This window comes from Arabidopsis thaliana, chromosome 3, assembly GCF_000001735.4.
Source record: "Arabidopsis thaliana chromosome 3, partial sequence".
NCBI classification, from domain to species: Eukaryota; Viridiplantae; Streptophyta; class Magnoliopsida; order Brassicales; family Brassicaceae; genus Arabidopsis; species Arabidopsis thaliana.
The window spans coordinates 5508977-5528861 of record NC_003074.8 but is presented as its reverse complement, the minus strand read 5'-3'; the positions used below and the strand labels follow the sequence as shown (position 1 = coordinate 5528861).

The following is a 19885-nucleotide window of genomic DNA, read 5'->3' as shown; positions in this document are numbered from 1 at the left end:
GCATTAATGCTAATAGAATTCTCACATTTTAAGGATACTAATTGGTAAGTATATGCTAGATATTTATGTATTGTTGACCAAAAAAATAATAACACAAATTAGCTTACAAGTTACAACCATTTAATTTTACACCATGTTGGATTGAGAATTTTGATGGTTATTCCTTTATATGTTGAAGAAACCTTCTGGGCCAACAACTTTCCAAATAGGCCCAATTCAAACCCATTGTACAAATGCAAGGCTACTTTCGTCATTTTTCGTAAGGCGCTTGAATTTTGCGTTTTCAGAATCTTGGTTTCTAGGGTTTCACTTACCTTCCCTCCGCGCCCTTGAGCTCTCTACCTGAGCTTCTCCGGGATTCCTAAAGCTGAAATTCAAACACCTCCATTTTCATCCTCAAGGTTTGCTCTCTCTCTCTCCCTCTCCATCGATCCATTAGATAGTGTGATTACTCCTATTTGTGTACTGTCTTCGATGATTGGCGTCAATCTTACTACCTTCTCGTTTAAAACCCAGTAACTTGCGATTTTGTTGAACTTTTTCCTCAATTTTCTTTCGATTAATCCTCTAGAAACCCGTAGCTAAGCTTAGATTAGTGATTTCAATCGCAAGATTCAATATTGATCTTGCCCAAGTGAATTAAAGTCGCAAAATTGATTTGTTTTTGTTTTTTTAGCTTTCTTATGTAATTTTGCTCAAAGCTATATGATTTTTTGTCTTTGCAGGGAGATAAATAAAACTCTATTGAGTAGAAAATGAGTGCTGCAGCACACAGGACTCCTAAATCAGGGAGGCAATCTCTGCTATTTCAAGATTTAGCTTCTCCTGTTTCAGCACGTAGAGGGAAATTCTCGAGTCCGGGACAGGCAGCTGCGGTATCTGCACTATGGCGTGAGAATTTCGGAGGATCTGATCTTCCACCACCTCCAATGTATACTTTGGATGACCGGTCCGATTTCTCTCCTGAGTCTGGTATTGCAGACTACTCTGCGTCTCCAGATGCTAAGTCTGACAGAAGAACACCATTCCAGAGTTCTGGAAAGAATATTGTAACTCCTGGTAAAGGAAAGTTGGAAGCAAGCCCTTCTTTTTCTCTACTGAATGCACAACAGAGTCAGCAAGTTTCAGGGAGTCCGAGTTGGTGGTCGCAGTCAAAGGCAGGTAGTAGTACCGAGCAGGATGATAAAGGGAAGGGATCTCCTGTAGAAGGGGTGGTTCAGCCAGGTGCATTGGTCACTCTTCCGCCGCCAAGAGAAGTTGCTAGGCCAGAGGTTCAGAGGCAGATTATACCTACAGGAAACCTTGATGAGGAAGAGTGGGTCACTGTCTATGGGTAAGGCCATTTAAGCTTTATTGCTCTCGTTTTTCTCACTTTACTGTTGCAAATGTTCTTGATTTGTCAACATTCTCGTGTCTCTGAAATTCTAGGTACATGGATGATAACAGTTATATTGGTACTGGGTAGTGTTATTAAGTGCCTTAACTTGTGTCTGTCTCCCATGTTTCAATCTTAGAGAACTGTTCATAATAAATGCTGTTCTTTACCATCATGATGCTCAAATATCAGCCTTTGATTGTGATTTTATGTTTTGATCATTGTGAATTCTGACTCTTTACATGGATAATAACTGGTAGTGTTATTAAGTGCCTTATCTTGTGTTTATCTCCCATCTTTTCAATCTTAAGAACTGATCATAATAACTGCCTTCAGATTTTCTCCAGGTGATACAAATTTAGTACTACGGGAGTTTGAAAAATGTGGTATGGTCTTGAAACATGTTCCTGGTCCAAGAAATGCCAACTGGATGCACATCCTCTACCAGGTTACTGTTCTTCCCTTCAAACCTGTTTGATGCATGTTGATAAGCATTCATAGTTCTTCTAGACGAGTCATCATACATGATAGTCTAATCAAATCTTTTATATAAAGGAAACAACGAACTGACAATGGTCTGTGTATTTGATACAGAACCGGTCTGATGCACATAAGGCGCTGAACAAAGCAGGGATGATGATAAACGGAGTTGTAATAGTAGGAGTGAAGCCAGTAGACCCAATACAGAAGCAAGCGTTAAACGAGAGACTCAACAACCAAGGATTCATGCCTTTACCTCCACCATCATCCACTAGAAACACTGCTCGACCCCTGTCTCGTCCTCAGTACTTGCAAAACGGCAGCGCTTTCTCTCCTCAACCAAGTGGTGGCGCTATGGCCTCTCCGTCAAAGTCAATGGTCTCAAAGTTCTTTGACTTGATGTTCGGTGTTTAAAAGCTACTTCAATGGCATTTCCCGAATGATTCTTCTTTACACATAGTTTGAAGTTTTTGAGAGCAGAGTGGCTAAGTAAATCTTAGAGCGTGGTCAAAATTAAAAATTGTAAGAGGTGTTTCAAATTGTCTTTTGTATTGACGACGGCTAAAAATTTGGTATAAATCTGATTATTAAAATCTCCTCTTTTAGCCGTTTCATTGTTGTTTGTATTTGAGCAGACTAGTCATGCCTCGTGAATGATTGAAAGAAAGACACTGATTCCATGGAAGCCTCACGGGCAGTGTTTTAGAAACTCCATTAGGAACTAGCCACGTATCTAGCCTGTTGTGTTTATATATCCCCTCTCGCATGTAAATTACATTACAAAACTCAGTAACTCACAATGGCGAAAGCAGCAGAGCAGAAACAAAACCCGACCGTTGCGAGTGCAGAAGCGAAGCTTGATATCCGCGACGTGGTCAACACAGCCATCACTTACGGCGAAGATAACCGTCACGGCGGCGGGAAACGCAATGACGTGGCCATGTTTGTGCTAAGAGCCATGTGCATGGCCGTATCAACGGTGGCTGTTACGTTAATGGTAACAGCACGCGAGACTAGCATGACCACTCTCTATGGCTTCGAGTTTCAGCTCCACGCCGTTTGGTCTCTCTCAGATTCTCTTATGTAAGCATATTTCATAAATTTGACATCACCAGTGATATGTATTCCACGTTGCTTTTGAAACTGACGGTTCTTTTACAGATATCTAGTTGTGGTTTCATCGGCAACGGTTCTTTACTCGTTGATTCAACTGATTATAAGTGGAACAAGACTAATGAGAAAATCTCCGGTGATTCCGACAAGAACACAAGCATGGTTTTGCTTCGTTGCAGATCAGATAATAGGATACGCAATGGTGAGTGGAGGATCTGCAGCTTTAGGAGTGACGAATATGAACAGAACAGGAATCAGACACATGCCTCTTCCTAATTTCTGCAAATCTCTTGGTTTCTTCTGTGACCATCTCGCTGGCTCCATCGTCTTCGCCTTATTCGCGTTTCTCCTCCTCGCCGCTTCTTCACTTCTCGACGTTCTCCATCTCTCACGCCACCGCTAAAAATTTAATTACTGTTTTACCCTCTTGTACTTCTCGTCGTTAATTAAGTTTTTCATCATTACAATAATCATTTACGTTATGGGGTTGCTTTTTGGAATTTGATTGTTTCAATCGATATTACCGAATTTCAATGTTTTGAATTTTGTTGACCATGTTCCATATACACGACAAAAAAAATATTCAAAATCACCCGCGACAAACACATACATGAGTGACACTGACAGACCGGTTTCCGCGTCTCGATTCGTTTTTAGCGTCTGGGCTTCTTAATGCCTTTTTTAGAGTTAAATGGCCTAAGTTTTTGTTATTGGGCTTTAAGAAGCCTTTTTATATTACGATTGTTCTGTGTTCTGTTTCTTCTATCCCTTTAGCCTGGGAAATGATGAAGCTCATTGCTACGTTTTAATGGCGATCACTCTATCTCGACTAGCTTGGTTTATTGCAATTCACTTCTTCATGTAAGTTAAATTCACTCTACTTCAATTGAATCACATCATGGCTTGTCGTTTCCCTCTGCATTCTTCGTCACCTTCTCAATTCCTTTCACCGGAAAATCGTCAGAGACTACCCAGAAATTACCCTTCAATCTCATGCCAAAACAATTCAGCTACGAACGTTGTCCATGAAGATGGTGATGATAACGACAAAGCCAAGACAAACCAAGTCAATCTTCTCGCAATACCAATCACACTCACTATAATCTCCGCTTCTCTAGCCAAACCGTCGTTCGCGGCTGCGAAGGTAACGGAGAGAAAGAGAACTCAGAAGAAACCTCAGGAGGCTTTGACACTTGAACAGCTTAAAGCTTGGTCCAAAGATTTACCTGTAGTTTCGAATCGTATACCTTATACTGACATTTTGAGCTTAAAAGCTGAAGGTAAGCTTAAGCATGTGATAAAGCCTCCTAATTTAAGTTTGCGGCAAAAGGCAGAGCCTGTGTTAGTAGTTTTGGAGGATTCTAGAGTATTAAGGACTGTGTTGCCTTCTTTAGAGGGTAATAAGAGGTTTTGGGAACAATGGGATGAGTTAGGGATTGATGTACAATGTGTTAATGCTTATACTCCTCCGGTTAAGAGACCTCCTGTGCCGTCTCCTTATTTAGGATTTTTGTGGAAAGTTCCTGCTTATATGTTAACATGGGTTAAGCCAAAGAAGGAGTCTAAACGTGCTGCTGAGTTGAAGAGAATGAGGGAGGATTTCAAGAGGCAGAGGAAGGAGGAGATTGAGACGATGAAAGAGGAAAGAGTGATGATGGAAAAGACAATGAAGGCGCAGAAGAAACAACAGGAGAGGAAGAAAAGGAAGGCTGTTAGGAAGAAGAAATACGAGGAGTCTCTGCGTGAGGCGAGGAAAAATTATCGAGATATGGCGGATATGTGGGCAAGATTGGCTCAGGATCCTAATGTGGCTACTGCTCTTGGATTGGTATTCTTTTATATATTTTACCGTGTGGTGGTTCTCAACTATAGGAAGCAAAAGAAGGATTATGAAGACAGGTTGAAGATTGAGAAGGCGGAAGCAGATGAGAGGAAGAAAATGAGGGAGTTGGAAAGGGAGATGGAGGGAATTGAGGAAGAGGATGAGGAGGTTGAGGAAGGTACAGGTGAGAAAAATCCTTACTTACAGATGGCGATGCAGTTCATGAAGTCAGGTGCACGTGTGAGACGAGCATCAAATAAGAGGTTACCTGAGTATCTTGAGAGAGGTGTGGATGTCAAATTTACAGATGTTGCTGGACTTGGGAAGATTCGTCTTGAACTTGAGGAAATCGTTAAGTTTTTTACTCATGGAGAGATGTACCGCAGGAGAGGGGTCAAGATTCCAGGTTGAATGTTGTGAAAACTTCTGTTTTTCCTTATATCACCTAGTATTTGATGTTAAGTTATATGATCTATGAAATTCTGCTGTTTGATCATTTCTTTAATTTTGTTTTCGTTTAGGTGGTATTCTTTTATGTGGGCCTCCTGGGGTCGGAAAAACTTTACTGGCAAAAGCTGTAGCTGGTGAAGCAGGAGTCAATTTCTTCTCTATCTCTGCTTCTCAGTTTGTGGAAATATATGTTGGTGTTGGTGCATCTCGTGTCCGAGCATTATACCAAGAAGCTAGAGAAAATGTAAGTCTAATAACTTTCTATACCTGTGTTGATCGTAGAACTTAATTCTCACTTTTGGATGCTTCTGAGATCATTCAAGCAGTACCTCTTGGCTTCTTTTCTGTTGATTCTCATTGTTATAGTGAGGATTTAGTCTATTACTGGATGTTAATTTTAAGGTGGTCTCACTGCAGGCTCCATCTGTGGTCTTCATTGATGAATTGGATGCTGTTGGAAGGGAGCGTGGGTTAATAAAGGGTTCTGGAGGACAAGAAAGGGATGCCACTCTTAATCAGGTTCCAGACATTTCAGATTGTGTAATAGTTTTCTTCGTTATATAACGGGATGGTAATTTTATTCATTTTTTTGTGTCCCAGCTACTTGTTTCTTTAGATGGTTTTGAAGGAAGGGGAGAGGTCATCACCATTGCTTCCACAAACAGACCAGACATTCTCGATCCTGCGCTTGTGAGGCCTGGACGGTTCGACCGCAAAATCTTTATCCCTAAACCTGGTCTTATTGGACGGATGGAAATTCTGCAGGTAACGGCGTGGTATCTGTGTTTATGTATTCTTAAACTTGTAAATTTGCAACAAAAAAAAAAGAGGTTAAAAGTAGAGTTTTGTCCTCGGTCCAAATTTATATTTTTGTTTTGGTTTTGCTGTTTAGGTTCATGCTCGTAAGAAGCCGATGGCTGAAGATTTAGACTATATGGCAGTTGCTAGCATGACAGATGGCATGGTTGGAGCAGAGCTTGCTAATATTGTTGAGATCGCGGCAATTAATATGATGCGTGATGGAAGAACAGAGGTGGGATCAATATTTTTAGTTCAAATTAGTTATATCTGCTCTTGTTTTTTGGATGGGTTTGGTTTCAAATGTTAGGATCGTGTAGCATCTGGTAATATGGTGTGTGTGAATTAAATTAAGTGATTGGATGTTGTGCTCGATAGGAAGCTTAGGCTAATATTAAGTTTAGAAGTCTATTTTTGATTCCAGCAAGTAAAAGACTGAGAAATCATCTATATTCTGTAACTCTAATGCAGTTAACAACAGATGATTTGCTTCAAGCTGCACAAATAGAAGAAAGAGGAATGTTAGATAGAAAAGACAGGAGCTTGGAGACATGGCGACAAGTTGCGATCAATGAAGCTGCAATGGCTGTTGTAGCAGTGAACTTTCCTGATATGAAGAATATAGAATTTGTAGGTTTCTTAAATCTCTTTTCCCCTTCATACATTGAATGAAGCTTCAACTTTCTGTTTTACCGCACCGTGACATTTCGATGACCTTGACCAGCTGACAATCAACCCTAGAGCTGGTAGAGAATTGGGTTATGTCCGGGTGAAGATGGATCATATCAAATTTAAGGAAGGCATGCTTAGGTTTGTGGCTTTCATCATACAGATTTACTTTCATGATTACACGGGTTCTTTATGTTAATCTATATGTCCTTTGGTGGTCTACTATATGTAGTCGACAATCCATCTTGGATCACATCACTGTTCAGTTAGCACCCCGTGCTGCAGATGAACTATGGTACGGTGAGGATCAGGTGAGAGATATGATATATCATTTTACTCTTCTCTAATAACTGTGGTCATATTTTTTTTTAGTTTACCAACCTTTGCTAATGATTTGTTACAGTTAAGCACGATATGGGCTGAAACATCGGATAACGCAAGATCAGCTGCTCGATCATTGGTTCTTGGTGGTCTTTCTGATAAGCATCATGGCTTGAATAACTTCTGGGTAGCTGATCGAATTAACGTAAGGCCATATCTTGACATTGTTTTCACTTCAGTTTTCAGAGAACAGATATCATCTTCTGATACATGGATTTGCAGGATATTGATGTGGAGGCATTGCGGATATTGAACATGTGTTACGAGCGTGCTAAAGAGGTAAAGTAGACTTCTAAATCAACTACATCTATATCATAGCATCTCCTTTATATTGGTCTTGTTAAATATATATTTACAAACGCATACACCAGATTCTTGGAAGAAACAGGACGCTCATGGACGAGGTGGTAGAGAAACTGGTTCAAAAGAAAAGTCTAACGAAACAAGAATTCTTCACTCTTGTTGAGCTCTATGGGTCCAGTAAACCAATGCCACCGAGTATCCTTGAACTTAGGAAGATCAAACGGCTTGAGCTAGAAGAGATGGTGCTGAAACTGGACATGACTACCGCAAGAAACAGTTCATAAGATGATTGTAATTTGGAGAAAAGAGACAGTTCGTGACAATCGTAGGGAATAAACATCAAAAACCCATTATAGAGACAATGAGGTTGATCCTTTATCTATATTTCCTCTGTAATCTTTGTAATAGTACATGTTAGATAATTCTTTGAGCTTCAATATAGTATAACACTTCTTTTTATCCATATTGAAGCAATAGTCAATTTTAAATTGTTTCACATATCTTGAAAAAAGGATTATGAATTTTTATGTCATGAACTTATGTGGAGCATGTGGATTATTTTAATTTGCTATATATAAAAATTGGAAGACATTGAACAATGGGCACATGCTAATCCATGATTTTTCTTTTTGTTAGGTATTTAGGTGAAATTGCAAATTGATGAGAATCAAATCAAGAGTGCTTAGGTTGGTCGATATACATACAACTATTTGATTATTATTACAGAGCAGATAACATTTGACTTGCAAGATTTGACAACTAAATGATATTTACGTGTTACCAATTTTTATTTTATTTTTAGTTAACCCGTTTACCAAATCATTTACTTAACCTCCTTATTGGTAATTGGCCACCTTAATGGCTTAATCTCTATTATTGAACCCACCCGACTCATCATCATGTACTGTTTACTAAAAAATCGAAATACCCAACCGATTTTCTAATTTTATTATTTAAAACTCTTACGTACATAATTGTTCTATACAATTCACTTCACTGTTATTAATGATAAAAGTCGTTTATTTGAATTTTATCAAAGCACTACAGAAATTAATATGTTAAAAATAGTTTTCTCATATTTTATAATCTGGATATAGGTTCAATACGATTTCTTTGGGTTCTTGTCTCATATAAAGTGTCCAAAATTATTAATCTTCTTAAACAACGGTAAAAAAAATAAAAATTGAATTCGTCAAAAGAATTTGACAACAAGAAAAGAGGTCCACAACGGCAGTATTTGACTTGCTCGTTCCCACACCACCATCTCTACTCATATTCAGTTAAATACTATATTTAAGCTAAAATTAAACACACTCAAATATTAAAGAAATAAACAAAACCCGTGTTTAAGAAGACTAAAAATCACGTAACAGTTTCAAAATAAAGAGCTATGTGACTATGGAATCTGAACTGTAACTCCACCTTTTATTAAAAATTCAAATGCATTTTTCTTCTTTGAATATTGATCTTTTCGGTTTGTTGGCAAAAGTTTAACTAGTTTGATAAAAACAAACGAATTAGTGGAATTTAATATGAATTATAATAAGGATGAACCCGTGACCAAAACACAAAACAAAAGTACGTGACCGTTAATGTTCTGTACTTATGTTGGTCGAAATAAAGGAATTTCATTTTATCCACAGTGATTTTATGTTGGTTATACTGTAAACGTTTTTCACAGCAGAAGCAATGTTATTTTTTTGCAAACATAAACTATATTCTATTAGTAATGTTGGTGCACAAAAAAAAAAGAAGAAGATATAATTAGTCAAAATATTAAATAAGTAAAAAAGATTGGACGGTGTACCTCATTTGAATTATTTTTAGAGTGTTCTATAATGCATTCTCATATTTGATCATTACAAATTTTGTTCCAACCTAAACTCCTACAGTTACCTAACTATAATATAAATTTCTTGCTTCTGGAATTATCTAATCGACATACCTAGATTAATAATCTTCAATCTTGTAAATTGGAATGTAGTTATAGAATAATGTCAACTTGTCATAGATTCCAACTATTTTCTTCACAATAATTGTAACAATTTAAAATCAATTATAGTCAGCATTGGAGAAGAGGGTTATTGACTGGTGAGAAGAAACAAAGAATGACCATTGACTCTTTTAGGAATTTATACGTTTAAGAAGAGTTAAATAACATTTTTGTTTGTTGTGATTCACAAGTACAAGAACATTGCGTAACGATAGTTTCCAATTTCCAAACTTACAATAATTGTATGTTATATATATTACACATTTACATAAATATTAATAAGTATATTTTACAATATTTGGTACACTAGCCCTAGTATAGTAGCATATGCTACGTATCCGTACAAAAAGAAAAGAAATACAAATGTTATCTATGATGCAATATTGCAATATAATGCACTTTCCTAACTTAATTAGTGATTAAAGCTCCACAATTCCACGAAATTAAACTCCGATATTTCTTCATAAAAATCCATAACCGGAGGATACACCCAACAATCGAACGGCTCAGAATAAGCCAGATCAGCACGTGATGTCACACTCTCGTCATAACTTCCTTCTTCAATGTTAGGCAGCTCCACAATTTTCTCCAACCTCTCCTCATCCTCTGACTCCGCCGCCACGTAAGAAGATTCCGACGAAGGTGGGGCCTCCGGAGCCTCATCCTTCTCTAACAGTTTTTCTTCGACCACCATGGCGGCGGCTTCTGCGGCGGCTGTCTGGATATCATGCGGCGATGATGACGCCGGACGAGGGAAGAGAGAAGCAAGCTCAGGGAAATTTAAGACGGCGGAGGAGCCTTTGATGGTGAGAGCAGCGACGTCGTGAGCACGAGCAGCCATATCAGCGGTGACAAAAGTGCCGAGCCAAATACGAGTTTTCTTACGAGGTTGTCGGATCTCGGAGACCCATTTGCCCCAACTTCTCATCCGCACACCTCTGTAAACAGGATGTTGCATTGAAGAAGATGAAGAAGCAGAAGAAGAATCTCTCCTTCTCTTTCTTGTGTTGTTGTTTCTGGGTGGAGCTTCTTCTTCAGACAAGTGGGTGCTTGTTGTAGTAGTTGCATCAGATTGGTCTGATGACGATGATGTTGGTGATGCAGAGCTGTTGAGTGACGTCATCTTTTGTACTCTCGTTTGATACTTACTTCTTCTTTTTGTGTGGATGTGAGACATGTATTTATAGACTGACTGCTAAAGTGCTAATGAGAGAGCTTTGATTCTGAGGTTTTTTTTTTTAATAAACTTTCTTTTAGTATAAAAACATAACACGTTTTTTTTCTGGTTTTTGGATGTGAGAATCAATAGTAATTATTACAACCGTCAATCGTACCAAATTAGACTCTTAAAACTGTATAGTATTTTTTTTATTTTTTTCCATATACATATGAGTAAATTGTGATTTTGATTTTACAACTGCATACTATTATTATTGTGTTCTTGTTTTTAGATTATTTTGATTGTTCTTTGTTTTGGGTGGAATTAGACTATTTCTTTCTTTTAATTTTTGTCAACAAGCATACTATTTCTTATTTCAAAGGCTAATTAATTTGGTGGAAATGTGTCAAACTATCAAAGAAAATAAATACTTAATTTGACTAATGAAATTAGACGCTCCATTTTAAGTGACATTTAGCCTACCCATCTTTCAATTATCATGAAGATTTTATAAAAATCCAAAAAAAAAAAAAATATATCTACACCTATTATATGTAATATACATTTGACCATATTGATAATTTTTTAAACGAAATAAAACTGAGGATGGATTTGCCAACAAAGAAGCATAAAAGATGCAGAGAATGTAAAAAGAAAAGATTTACAGAAGAGATCGTTTATTAACTTTCTAAAAAATAATCTCAATGTCTCCTTCGTTTCCTATTTGAGAGAGACTTGGAGAGTCTAAAGTTACTTCCATATGTCACTATCAATCTGCCCGTTGAGGTATTTTTATTCATTCTTTATTTTTATATTTACACAGTATGGGAACCTCAAAATCTTATTAATTGGATTTATGTAATGAGGATGTCACTCGTCATTTTCCCGTTACCACTTTTTAAAAAGATAAGAAAAGTAACTTCCACCATTTTTTTCAATCTTTACCGTTGGTAGAAAGTACACAAAAGATGCATTCTTATTAAACTTCAGGTAAGAAAATAAAGGGGCATCATTTCCTTTTTCTCTCATTAATCAAACTCTGAATAGTTTCACCTAAATAGATTGAGAAATTATTAGCTTTCTTTCTTTCTTATCGTATGAAAATATCTACACCAATGCAAACACTTGACCAATGGATGTATCCTAAAATAAGTAACGCCAATTTAAAATGAGCAAACCAGTATAACAGGCAATGCTGAGAATATGGACCAAGTTTAACGTGTGAGAAAAAAAAAGCTCATTGCAGCCACTTAGATTAGATCTACCTTATTTTATTAACTACTCCAAATTGTAACAGACATCACGATTAAACAAAATTATCCCTGGCTTTCGTTTTTCTCCATCAACAAAATTTTCTAATTAAGAAACGCAAAAACAACTGGACTTGACTTGAAGTCTTTAAACTATTCATATGCATTTCCTTTCTCAGTTTCATTTCCTTTCTTGTCTACGTTCGATACACAGACACAAGTCTCTTCAGATATAATATATAGCAACGGAACAAAATAAACACATCTAGTAACAAACAAAAAGCAACTCTACAACTACATGTTCATGCCAAGAACAATGGACTCCAAAGAAGAAGAAAAACCAAAGACAAAACGAGGAAACAGATAAAAGAAGCAAAAACCCTTACCATATGAATTATAAAGCTATCTCCATTTTCTCCTCAAGTCTATACAGCTCTCATAAATTAATGTTTTAGCTTCCTGCACCCTTGTGTCCACATCTCATGAAATAGCATTTAACACTGGAAGGCGGAATTTTGTAAGCAACCATCAAGATACTCTCTTTGTGTCGCGGGCTGATGTAAGATGATCCTGCATCACACAAACATTTATGTAGTTGCTCCATGAGTGTATGTACATCAAACGAAGGTTTTTTAACTATGCCACAAAAGTAGATCTAGTCTGACTATGTTTAGGTGGTTTTAATCGAGCTAGACATTATGTGTGTGAGATTTGATGTCACATGTACAAAGACAAATGGCAGATTGACCAAACTTTAGAATCAAAGATCAGGAGCAAGATGGCAAAACTTACAGAAATGAAATCGAAGGCTCTGGTATCTTCTTTTTTCGAACCATTCATTGTTGAGGTTGGAGCCTGATTACCAAAATTTGGCTGGAATATATCAGGGAGTGCGGACTGATTCCCTCCACTTGTACCCATAGAAAGAACATTTCCGCTACCCTGAGCGTTCAGATTGCCGAACTGCTGGAAGTTGGACATATTACCAAGGTACTGCTGCTGCTGAGCTAACAAGCTTGCCATGGCAGCGTAATTCAAAGGTTGGGATGCAAAAGCTGGATTCATCATCATCCCTTGAGGAAAATTGAATGGCATAACACCTCCAGGAAGCATTGTGTTTTGAATAAACCCAGGATTTTGTGAGCCAAGAATGCCTCCAACAGGATTTTCCGGTGCTTGGTGGCTGGTGGTGCTCGGCATTGCAAATAAATCCTGTGGAAGAGTGCTTGAAGACGAGCCTTTCTGATTTGAATTGTTTTCGTCAATGGAGAAACTTCCCATCAAATCATTAATGTTTTTTGCATCTTTTGGCTCTGCTTCAAGTTTTGCAGTTGACCCAAACATATCAAATAGATCAGGCACATGATTACCACCAACAGCAGCGGACTTTTCCCCGACAGTCATTCCAGAGAAGAGGTCATCTGCACTTTCTTTTTCTTCATTCGGATGAAATGAGACATCTGCAAAGGGGTCGTCATCAGTTTTCTTCTCGCTGCTACTCAGTCCAATGTCAGAGCTATCCCCAAACCAATCATCATCCATCAATGGACCTGCTGTCGCCACTGTACTGCCAGTATCTATAGCATTCAGATTGTTCAAAGTATCGTCTGAATCACCGGTGTCAATCAAGTCAGGTAAATCAACAGCAGCCTCTCGCTTCACAGTATTATCAGAGCTGCTCATCAACCCACTTGACTGTCCACCATTTAGAAGGCTCAGAACCTACACAACATCGGTATCTCGAGTTAACCAACAAATTAGCATAATGCCAAAAAAGAGTTTTGTGAATGGTTATAACAAGCAGAAGCTTACCTTGTTCGCCTTTTCTCGAAGGGAAGATTGTGGAGACTCTGCGCACCGCTGTATGGCATCCAAGTTTTCACTAAAATAGGTATGTACAATTGAAAAATTCTCATCTTCCTTCTTCCTCAAAATGGCCTCAAGGACACATAAAGCTTTCATCCGAACCTGCCAAACAGAAAAACACAGTTACTTTCAAAGTACAAAAGTGGGAAGATTAACGCTACAGAAGAAACAAGCCAGGGAAAAGAAAATACAGATGATATAATCAAGAAAAAAGTACATTAGTAGCATCAAACAGTTTCACAAGGAGGTGACTAGGAAATAATCATAAACATACCTGCCACATTGGAGAATGGAGCTTCCCGTCAAGAGCAATGCTTAAAGCAACAGCGTCCATTTTTGCAGCCTCTAAAATGAAAACATGAAGAGCATCACGAGTTGGCTGCAGGCGTACACCACCAGATGTAACAATGGTTTCCAGCAGCTTTTCCTCACGAGTTTTGCTCTCAACACGAACTGAAGCAGAACTTTCACTTGCTTCTCCGGAAGCGTGGCCCCAAGATCCACCAGTCGTGTTCTTAGACGTTCCGTAGTTACCATCCTTCCCCAGCTTAACTGGATCATATCTACTGAAGTTCTCATTTTCCATAGTTAATGATCTGTGGAGATTTGGACCTCTGTAGCTGCTGCTGCCATTCTCATTCTTCTTTGGCAAATGGCCTTGAGCAAAATTACTGATTCCTTGCTTTATAGATGCACTTCCAATACCCACCACCTCACTAAGGAACGATTTATTATCATTAGAGGGCACCTGAAAGTTAGTATTCCCGAATCCTTCAATGCGTCTGTTGATGCTTTCAGGAGCAGCTGGTTTAGTACCATTCTCTTCTGAGAATATAGCAGAAATTGTTTCATGAGCAGTTTCCCGTACAGCCTTATTAAGTGCATCTCCTTTTAAAGGATCTGGATGCCCCTTGTAATGGAATAGATTGCGCACTGCAACCGAATTCCTTTGCATTTCTCGTCTAAACTCTGAGCCAGACTTTCCCACAGCATACTTTATCAACCTAAGAGCCTGTATATACATATAATAACCAAAATCAGTATAACCAGTTCCTACAGAGCTTTTAGCCACAATAAGATCCATTCTACGTCTCCCTATAAACAAACTCTACGCTATAATCAAACACATAAAGCTTTCTCTTTGATCCATTCTAAGAAAAAACAAACATCTACCTACAATCTAAATCAATCCCGACATGCAAACATTTCAATCAAAATCTTCATGGAAAACAAATGTCTCACAAAGGAACAACATTTCACAATCAAAAACAGAAAACAAACGTAATTGAAAATACCTTCTGCTTAACAATGGGGCTTTTGTTATCAAGACGTTTCAAAATGAATTCAGAAAACTCCTTGACGATGCTGACATGAGAAGAACGAAGGAGGTCACAGATCTCTTCCAATTTGTACACAGGCGCAACTTTGTCCTCATCAGACGTAACCGCATCTATCATCCGCGACCTCCAATACGATTCCACAGCTCTCCTGCTCGTATCCATGGCGAATTCGAAACAAAACAACCCTAATTCCCAAAATCACAACTTTTTCGTCCTCACCAGTCAAAAAAGCTTCAAAGACAACAACTTTATGAAAGACCGATCCTCAAAACAATTAGATCAGTCAAAAAACCGATCCTTTAAGCTCCAATTCCAGCTCAAATTCACCAAACTAAAGATCACGATCGGGATCCAAATTTCCCCTATAAACCAATCAACGCGGAGGTAAAATTAGACCCTTGAGACAACACAATCATGCGTCAAGCGGAATCGAATCAATAACCTCGGAGAAATCAGCAGAGAACGGAGAAATTGAGAAGAAAAAAACTCACCGATTCGTATGTGACAGAGAAAGAAGGAAGCGGTCAATAAAGAGGAATGGTTGTGTGTTCTTCGGTGTCTTTCCTTATTTCCCAAAGTTCCGATTTTTTTTAATTTCTTTTTCACAATTCACATTATGCACATGAAACTGATTTATTTCCTCTGTCACACTCACAGGAAAAATCAATTAAATTGATATTATTTCTAAAGACAATACAACACAGTCAAAAACAGGGGACAAAACAGAACATTCTAATCTATATACTAATTGATGAAAAAGCTTGGGACTTTGTCACGTATTAAGCTATCATCATCAGTCTCTTCTTCTTCTTCTTCTTCTTCAACCACTTGGTTTCTGAATAGAGTTTTGAAGTAAGGTAAAATCTTTGGAAGCACATGTAAATCCGCCATGTTTATACTCATCATATCAAAGGCAATGCATGTATTGTGCATATGTGATTCGTCAATCACCGGGATCTTTGGGTATCTCTGGCTAAAATGTGTCAGTACGGTTCGGTATACACCTGCTGAAGATCCAACTTTGATTGCTTCTTTAGTTGTGCTATGGTTTTTAGCCACAGCTTCTTCTACCAACGCATCCTCAAACGTCGCCTGTTATAAGTTTGAAAAGATGGTAAATTTTAAGAATGAGATGTAAATGTTTTACACAGTTTTGCTTATATAGAAAAGCACCTCATGTATAAGAACTGTTGCTCCTTTTGAAGCTTCAACCATCTCAGGACAAGGCCTTGTGTCTCCCGAGTAAACCATTTTCCACCCCGGAATCTCATCTCCGGCAATGTTTTTTCTTTCTGCTGCTTTTAACGAAACCCCAAAGGCTTGAGGGCAATGCACAACAGGAAAGCTAATCAAATGCTCCAACCCCATTTCGCCGAGGACTTTTTTCAGTTTCTTCAAGAATGGTAAAGCTGAAGAATTGTCTGTCAGTGGGCTGCTCGGTCTTTTATATATACTCTGCATTAGACTTCCTTTACTGAACAAAGAACCCTCTGCATTGCCGCTACTGGTATTTTTCTCAGGGCGGCTGGTTTCTACAGAAGCCCAAGATGTTGTTGTGGTGTTCCTGCAGTCGAGAAACTCCATATCTAAATCCTCAAGTCTTTGATATGCATCGAGAAAGTTCTTAAGCGATCTCGGTCCAACCACAATTGCTGGCTCATGAGCCAATCCTTTCAAAAGCTCACGTCTGCGAGCAAGGATTCTTGCAAGACCCGTATGGTGATCAGCATGGATGTGAGAGATCCATATACATCTCAAGTTTCTGACTGCTTCATCAGCTCCTTCTAAACCATATCTTCGTTTAAGCTGGCCTAAGGTACCTTCCCCACAATCCAAGAGAATACTGCCTCTAGAGAATAGGTCGATGTAAATTGCCGTGACATTTCGGTATTTTGAGGGTTGGGAGGAACCAGTGCCCAAAAGAACTATCTCCATGTCGTCTCTTCTAATGTTTTCAAGACAGCTTGGAACAGTGCTTTCACCCAGCCATGGCTCTTCGATCATCATCTTGTTGTGTTGTCCATTCCATAACTGCTTGATTTCTTCGGTCTTACTGCTGATTTCAGGAATTTCTGAAAGAAGCTCATCCATCACTCGTAAAGCTGTTAATCGACTAGGGATACTAGATCTGTCTACCCCAAGATTACCATGTGGACGCAAAGTGAACTGCCCACAATATATCAATGAGAGAAAGCGAGAGACTTAAGAGCTAAAGAAAGGAAGTTTCATATGGAATGATGCACTGAAGCAACATTCAATACCTTGAGGAGATTTTCAGCAGAAATGCTTTCACCAAGATTCGAATCGAAGCACTGACAAGAGAAGAAAAGAACACAACTTGACTAAATGAACACAGCCAGATTCAACTCAAAAAGAAAATATCAGAAAAGCGTTTGTAACCTTGCTCAAAGAAGTGGGGTTTATCGAGTTATTATCATGTTGATGAGACCAAAATCCAGGAGCTGGGAAGAACTGTGGACATAAATAGTTAAGTCTGGCTGTGATTCTAGAACTGGCTCTCAGGATTGGAAACTCCATATTCTTCCTGGACAAACACCAAAACTACATATCAGACAAATAAATTCAACAGTTCTTTTATGAGAAAGAACCATAGTTGAGAAGACTCACGCTTCATGTCCAGCGAGAATGTGCTGGGCAGAATGGAATCTCTTCATCCAGCTTCGGTATGTAGAACTATTTGTTACAGAAGCTGGACTTAGATGAATAATACAATTAACAAGCTTAGCTCCATCTGTTGAATTGTCAAGACATGAATAATAAGTCTTCATAGACGGGATAGATAGCAGTTCCTCGGCATGTGACTCTGTTGGACAATCCACAAGCAAAACAACAGGACCAGGAACTGAAGGTCCCATCACATCACTCGGATGAACCTATGATTAAGCGTGAACAGTGTTAGTCTGCTTGTATAGAAACTGATATTGGGTTGTGAAGATTCCCAATGATTGCTCTTTGAGACATACCGTAATATCTTTAAAATCTGACTTGACTGACTGTCCAGACTGAAGATAACTGTACTTTGGACCAGCTCTCAATCCAAGAGCCATGGCCTTCTTTGGATCAAACTTTCCTTTGATTTCAGGTAATTCACATACATATATAACTGCTGTTTCACCAGGTTTGCTGCCAGATTCCTCTAAGCGACTTGGTTCTAGGAGAATGGCGGATATTTTCACAACTTCGTCATCCACAAGAACATAGGCATCATCTTTGGGTTTACTTAAGCCAATCTGAGGCGCAGAGTCAGATATATTCAATGATGGACCAAAACTTCTTGTATGAACCATGGCAGCACGAGGGATAAATGACCTCATAGCATCAACCAAATACTTAAGATCTGAAGGACCCCATACGTTGACCTTTGTAACAAAAGAGATTTTAGAAGTTGAGCAATTCCACTCATATAATAATTGTCATAAGCTCAGGAAAAGCAGACAGGAAACATACAAAGAGATCATATGAGAAGAACACTCACGGATAGTCCTTGTTCCCCGATACCAGCTAGGGTCAGTAGAAGACCTAAAGCATTTAAAATAGGAACAACACTTATCACTGTCTAATGATCTAGCAGCAAACACAATGCAGCTGATGCCTAAATCAAAAGAAAACAAACCTGGAAGCCCGCCTGCTGTCTCTGAGCACACACGAGACAAAAATATATGATCTACCTGAAAAGAGTTAAGCGAATCATCACATATTAAACTCGTCTCATCACAGACACAAGTAGTAGTAAGTCCAAAAGAAGAAGTTTGGTCACACCTTTGATAACTTAATTTTATGTTCAGTACAAAAACGTTGCAACCCCTGCAATTCAATTCTTTAACCAATAAAACACTAACAAAAAGCTACACACTTTATAATAAAATTGCAGAAAAACTTACCTCTCCAGCATTAAAGATGAATCTTTGTTTGTCAAAGAAGAGTAATACAGAAGGTGACGTATCCTGTGTATCCATTCCAGTCCCAAGGATCTAACAAAACAGATGAATAGTTCAAAATTATGCATCATCTTTCACAGTTTAAGATTGGAGTAGATATGAAATTGAAACCTGAACATAGGCGATGGTATTGGTAGGGTTAAGGGTGCGAGTATTCCTCTTGAGATTCTTCTTAGGCTTATCGACCTTATCCAATCCCTCAGCTCTTCTCTTATTAAACTCGAAAGAATCAGAAGAGTGATTAAAGCTAATAGCTTTATCTTTCTCCATCGGAGACCTACCTTTTCTCTTCTGCTCCTCGAAACTACTCCATTTGCGTCTCGGAGGAGAAGGGCCACTGCGACGGTAACCGGCGGTGCGAGGAGGACGACGACTCGGAGCCGGAGAAGAAGAAGCGAAGATTGGTGGGTAGAGAGAAAAGGGTCTGAGAATAAGAGCGAACGAAGAAGACTTGAGAGGAGAAAATCCGAAAAGGCTTAGGTTTTGAGGCATTGATGAAGTTAACATTTTTCCTCAAGCTAGTGAGTGACAAGCTCAAGCTTCTTCCCGTTTTTTTTTTCTCAGAGTCTTCTCCTTCGAGGATCGATTTTTTTAATGAAATTGTCAATTTAGCCCATGGGCCTTTGTATTACATTTCCGGCCCATCAAATGTCAACTACACCTTATTATTCACAACTCTTACATTACTTACGTATATATTTTGTAACATTTTTACTCAATGGTGACAAACCTTTTTGGTTAAGTTCAAAGTGAAAGTGTGTTGATCAACAATGTTGGAGATCGTAAGTCTATATTTTTATCATCAAGAAAATTTTAGACAAACTGACTTAAGACTAAGAAAACAGAGACATGAACAAAGTTCAAGAAAATGTGATAAAATTATTAGACTTGCAATCTTAACCTAAAGGAACTAGGACAAAACTGGGA

The 19885-nt window shown here is 38.4% G+C and overlaps 6 protein-coding genes across 11 annotated transcripts; 3 read left to right on the top strand and 3 right to left on the bottom strand.

The window, feature by feature from the left end:
- The first annotated feature begins 259 nt into the window (after positions 1-259).
- On the top strand, positions 260-2613 carry AT3G16310 (mitotic phosphoprotein N' end (MPPN) family protein). The gene is made up of 4 exons (NM_112502.5): positions 260-401; positions 726-1333; positions 1712-1823; positions 1970-2613. Exons 2-4 carry the CDS (start codon positions 756-758, stop codon positions 2267-2269), a joined length of 990 nt encoding a protein of 329 aa, NP_566542.1. The 5' UTR covers positions 260-401; positions 726-755; the 3' UTR covers positions 2270-2613.
- A 36-nt stretch (positions 2614-2649) lies between these two features.
- On the top strand, positions 2650-3540 carry AT3G16300 (Uncharacterized protein family (UPF0497)). The gene is made up of 2 exons (NM_112501.2): positions 2650-2938; positions 3017-3540. The coding sequence occupies exons 1-2, from the start codon at positions 2655-2657 to the stop codon at positions 3369-3371; spliced, it is 639 nt and encodes a 212-aa protein (NP_188251.1). The 5' UTR covers positions 2650-2654; the 3' UTR covers positions 3372-3540.
- Positions 3541-3711: 171 nt separating this feature from the next.
- EMB2083 (AAA-type ATPase family protein) lies at positions 3712-7982 on the top strand. Its single transcript, NM_112500.3, has 11 exons — positions 3712-5196; positions 5312-5484; positions 5658-5759; positions 5841-6005; positions 6133-6273; positions 6510-6668; positions 6763-6848; positions 6940-7018; positions 7111-7233; positions 7311-7367; positions 7460-7982. The coding sequence occupies exons 1-11, from the start codon at positions 3867-3869 to the stop codon at positions 7673-7675; spliced, it is 2631 nt and encodes an 876-aa protein (NP_566541.1). The 5' UTR covers positions 3712-3866; the 3' UTR covers positions 7676-7982.
- Positions 7983-9590: 1608 nt separating this feature from the next.
- Positions 9591-10651, bottom strand: AT3G16280 (Integrase-type DNA-binding superfamily protein). Of its 2 annotated transcripts, none has more exons than NM_001338227.1 (1): positions 9591-10651. In NM_001338227.1, exon 1 carries the CDS (start codon positions 10559-10561, stop codon positions 9797-9799), a length of 765 nt encoding a protein of 254 aa, NP_001327746.1. In that variant the 5' UTR covers positions 10562-10651; the 3' UTR covers positions 9591-9796. The 2 variants fall into 2 exon arrangements, with proteins under 2 accessions (NP_001327746.1, NP_188249.3); NM_112499.5 differs by having other exon boundaries at positions 9609-10531.
- Positions 10652-11255: 604 nt separating this feature from the next.
- On the bottom strand, positions 11256-15595 carry AT3G16270 (ENTH/VHS family protein). 3 transcript variants are annotated; one of them, NM_001338226.1, is made up of 7 exons: positions 15491-15589; positions 14955-15361; positions 13934-14671; positions 13606-13761; positions 12586-13515; positions 12180-12363; positions 11256-11596 (listed from the first exon to the last, which is right to left on the bottom strand). In NM_001338226.1, the coding sequence occupies exons 2-6, from the start codon at positions 15159-15161 to the stop codon at positions 12322-12324; spliced, it is 2073 nt and encodes a 690-aa protein (NP_001326252.1). In that variant the 5' UTR covers positions 15162-15361; positions 15491-15589; the 3' UTR covers positions 11256-11596; positions 12180-12321. The 3 variants fall into 3 exon arrangements, with proteins under 3 accessions (NP_001326252.1, NP_566540.1, NP_001326251.1); NM_112498.4 differs by lacking the exon at positions 11256-11596 and having other exon boundaries at positions 11930-12363; positions 15491-15595; NM_001338225.1 differs by lacking the exon at positions 11256-11596 and having other exon boundaries at positions 11930-12363; positions 14955-15595.
- A 21-nt stretch (positions 15596-15616) lies between these two features.
- On the bottom strand, positions 15617-19518 carry TRZ4 (tRNAse Z4). 3 transcript variants are annotated; one of them, NM_112497.3, is made up of 11 exons: positions 19070-19518; positions 18902-18991; positions 18780-18824; positions 18634-18688; positions 18496-18539; positions 17984-18379; positions 17628-17893; positions 17400-17544; positions 17261-17311; positions 16173-17165; positions 15617-16091 (listed from the first exon to the last, which is right to left on the bottom strand). In NM_112497.3, the coding sequence occupies exons 1-11, from the start codon at positions 19463-19465 to the stop codon at positions 15744-15746; spliced, it is 2829 nt and encodes a 942-aa protein (NP_188247.2). In that variant the 5' UTR covers positions 19466-19518; the 3' UTR covers positions 15617-15743. The 3 variants fall into 3 exon arrangements, with proteins under 3 accessions (NP_188247.2, NP_001327484.1, NP_001327485.1); NM_001338224.1 differs by having other exon boundaries at positions 18902-19518; NM_001338223.1 differs by having other exon boundaries at positions 18634-18824.
- Positions 19519-19885: the final 367 nt, after the last annotated feature.

What these genes read in the sequence shown, in the direction of transcription:
- AT3G16310 (NM_112502.5), top strand. Translation starts at nt 756, where the DNA reads ATGAGTGCTGCAGCACACAGGACTCCTAAATCAGGGAGGCAATCTCTG. An exon ending in GAGTGGGTCACTGTCTATGG is followed by an intron (nt 1,334 to 1,711) that starts GTAAGGCCATTT and finishes AACTGCCTTCAG; the next exon opens with ATTTTCTCCAGGTGATACAA. An exon ending in GGATGCACATCCTCTACCAG is followed by an intron (nt 1,824 to 1,969) that starts GTTACTGTTCTT and finishes TATTTGATACAG; the next exon opens with AACCGGTCTGATGCACATAA.
- AT3G16300 (NM_112501.2), top strand. Translation starts at nt 2,655, where the DNA reads ATGGCGAAAGCAGCAGAGCAGAAACAAAACCCGACCGTTGCGAGTGCA. An exon ending in TCTCTCTCAGATTCTCTTAT is followed by an intron (nt 2,939 to 3,016) that starts GTAAGCATATTT and finishes GTTCTTTTACAG; the next exon opens with ATATCTAGTTGTGGTTTCAT.
- EMB2083 (NM_112500.3), top strand. Translation starts at nt 3,867, where the DNA reads ATGGCTTGTCGTTTCCCTCTGCATTCTTCGTCACCTTCTCAATTCCTT. An exon ending in ATATGAAGAATATAGAATTT is followed by an intron (nt 6,669 to 6,762) that starts GTAGGTTTCTTA and finishes GACCTTGACCAG; the next exon opens with CTGACAATCAACCCTAGAGC. An exon ending in GTTACGAGCGTGCTAAAGAG is followed by an intron (nt 7,368 to 7,459) that starts GTAAAGTAGACT and finishes CGCATACACCAG; the next exon opens with ATTCTTGGAAGAAACAGGAC.
- AT3G16280 (NM_001338227.1), bottom strand. Translation starts at nt 10,561, where the DNA reads ATGTCTCACATCCACACAAAAAGAAGAAGTAAGTATCAAACGAGAGTA.
- AT3G16270 (NM_001338225.1), bottom strand. Translation starts at nt 15,161, where the DNA reads ATGGATACGAGCAGGAGAGCTGTGGAATCGTATTGGAGGTCGCGGATG. An exon ending in TCCATTCTCCAATGTGGCAG is followed by an intron (nt 13,762 to 13,933) that starts GTATGTTTATGA and finishes TCTGTTTGGCAG; the next exon opens with GTTCGGATGAAAGCTTTATG. An exon ending in GAGCCTTCGATTTCATTTCT is followed by an intron (nt 12,364 to 12,585) that starts GTAAGTTTTGCC and finishes TGTGTGATGCAG; the next exon opens with GATCATCTTACATCAGCCCG.
- TRZ4 (NM_112497.3), bottom strand. Translation starts at nt 19,465, where the DNA reads ATGTTAACTTCATCAATGCCTCAAAACCTAAGCCTTTTCGGATTTTCT. An exon ending in TCGGGGAACAAGGACTATCC is followed by an intron (nt 18,380 to 18,495) that starts GTGAGTGTTCTT and finishes TTTGTTACAAAG; the next exon opens with GTCAACGTATGGGGTCCTTC. An exon ending in ATTCTCGCTGGACATGAAGC is followed by an intron (nt 17,545 to 17,627) that starts GTGAGTCTTCTC and finishes GTGTTTGTCCAG; the next exon opens with GAAGAATATGGAGTTTCCAA.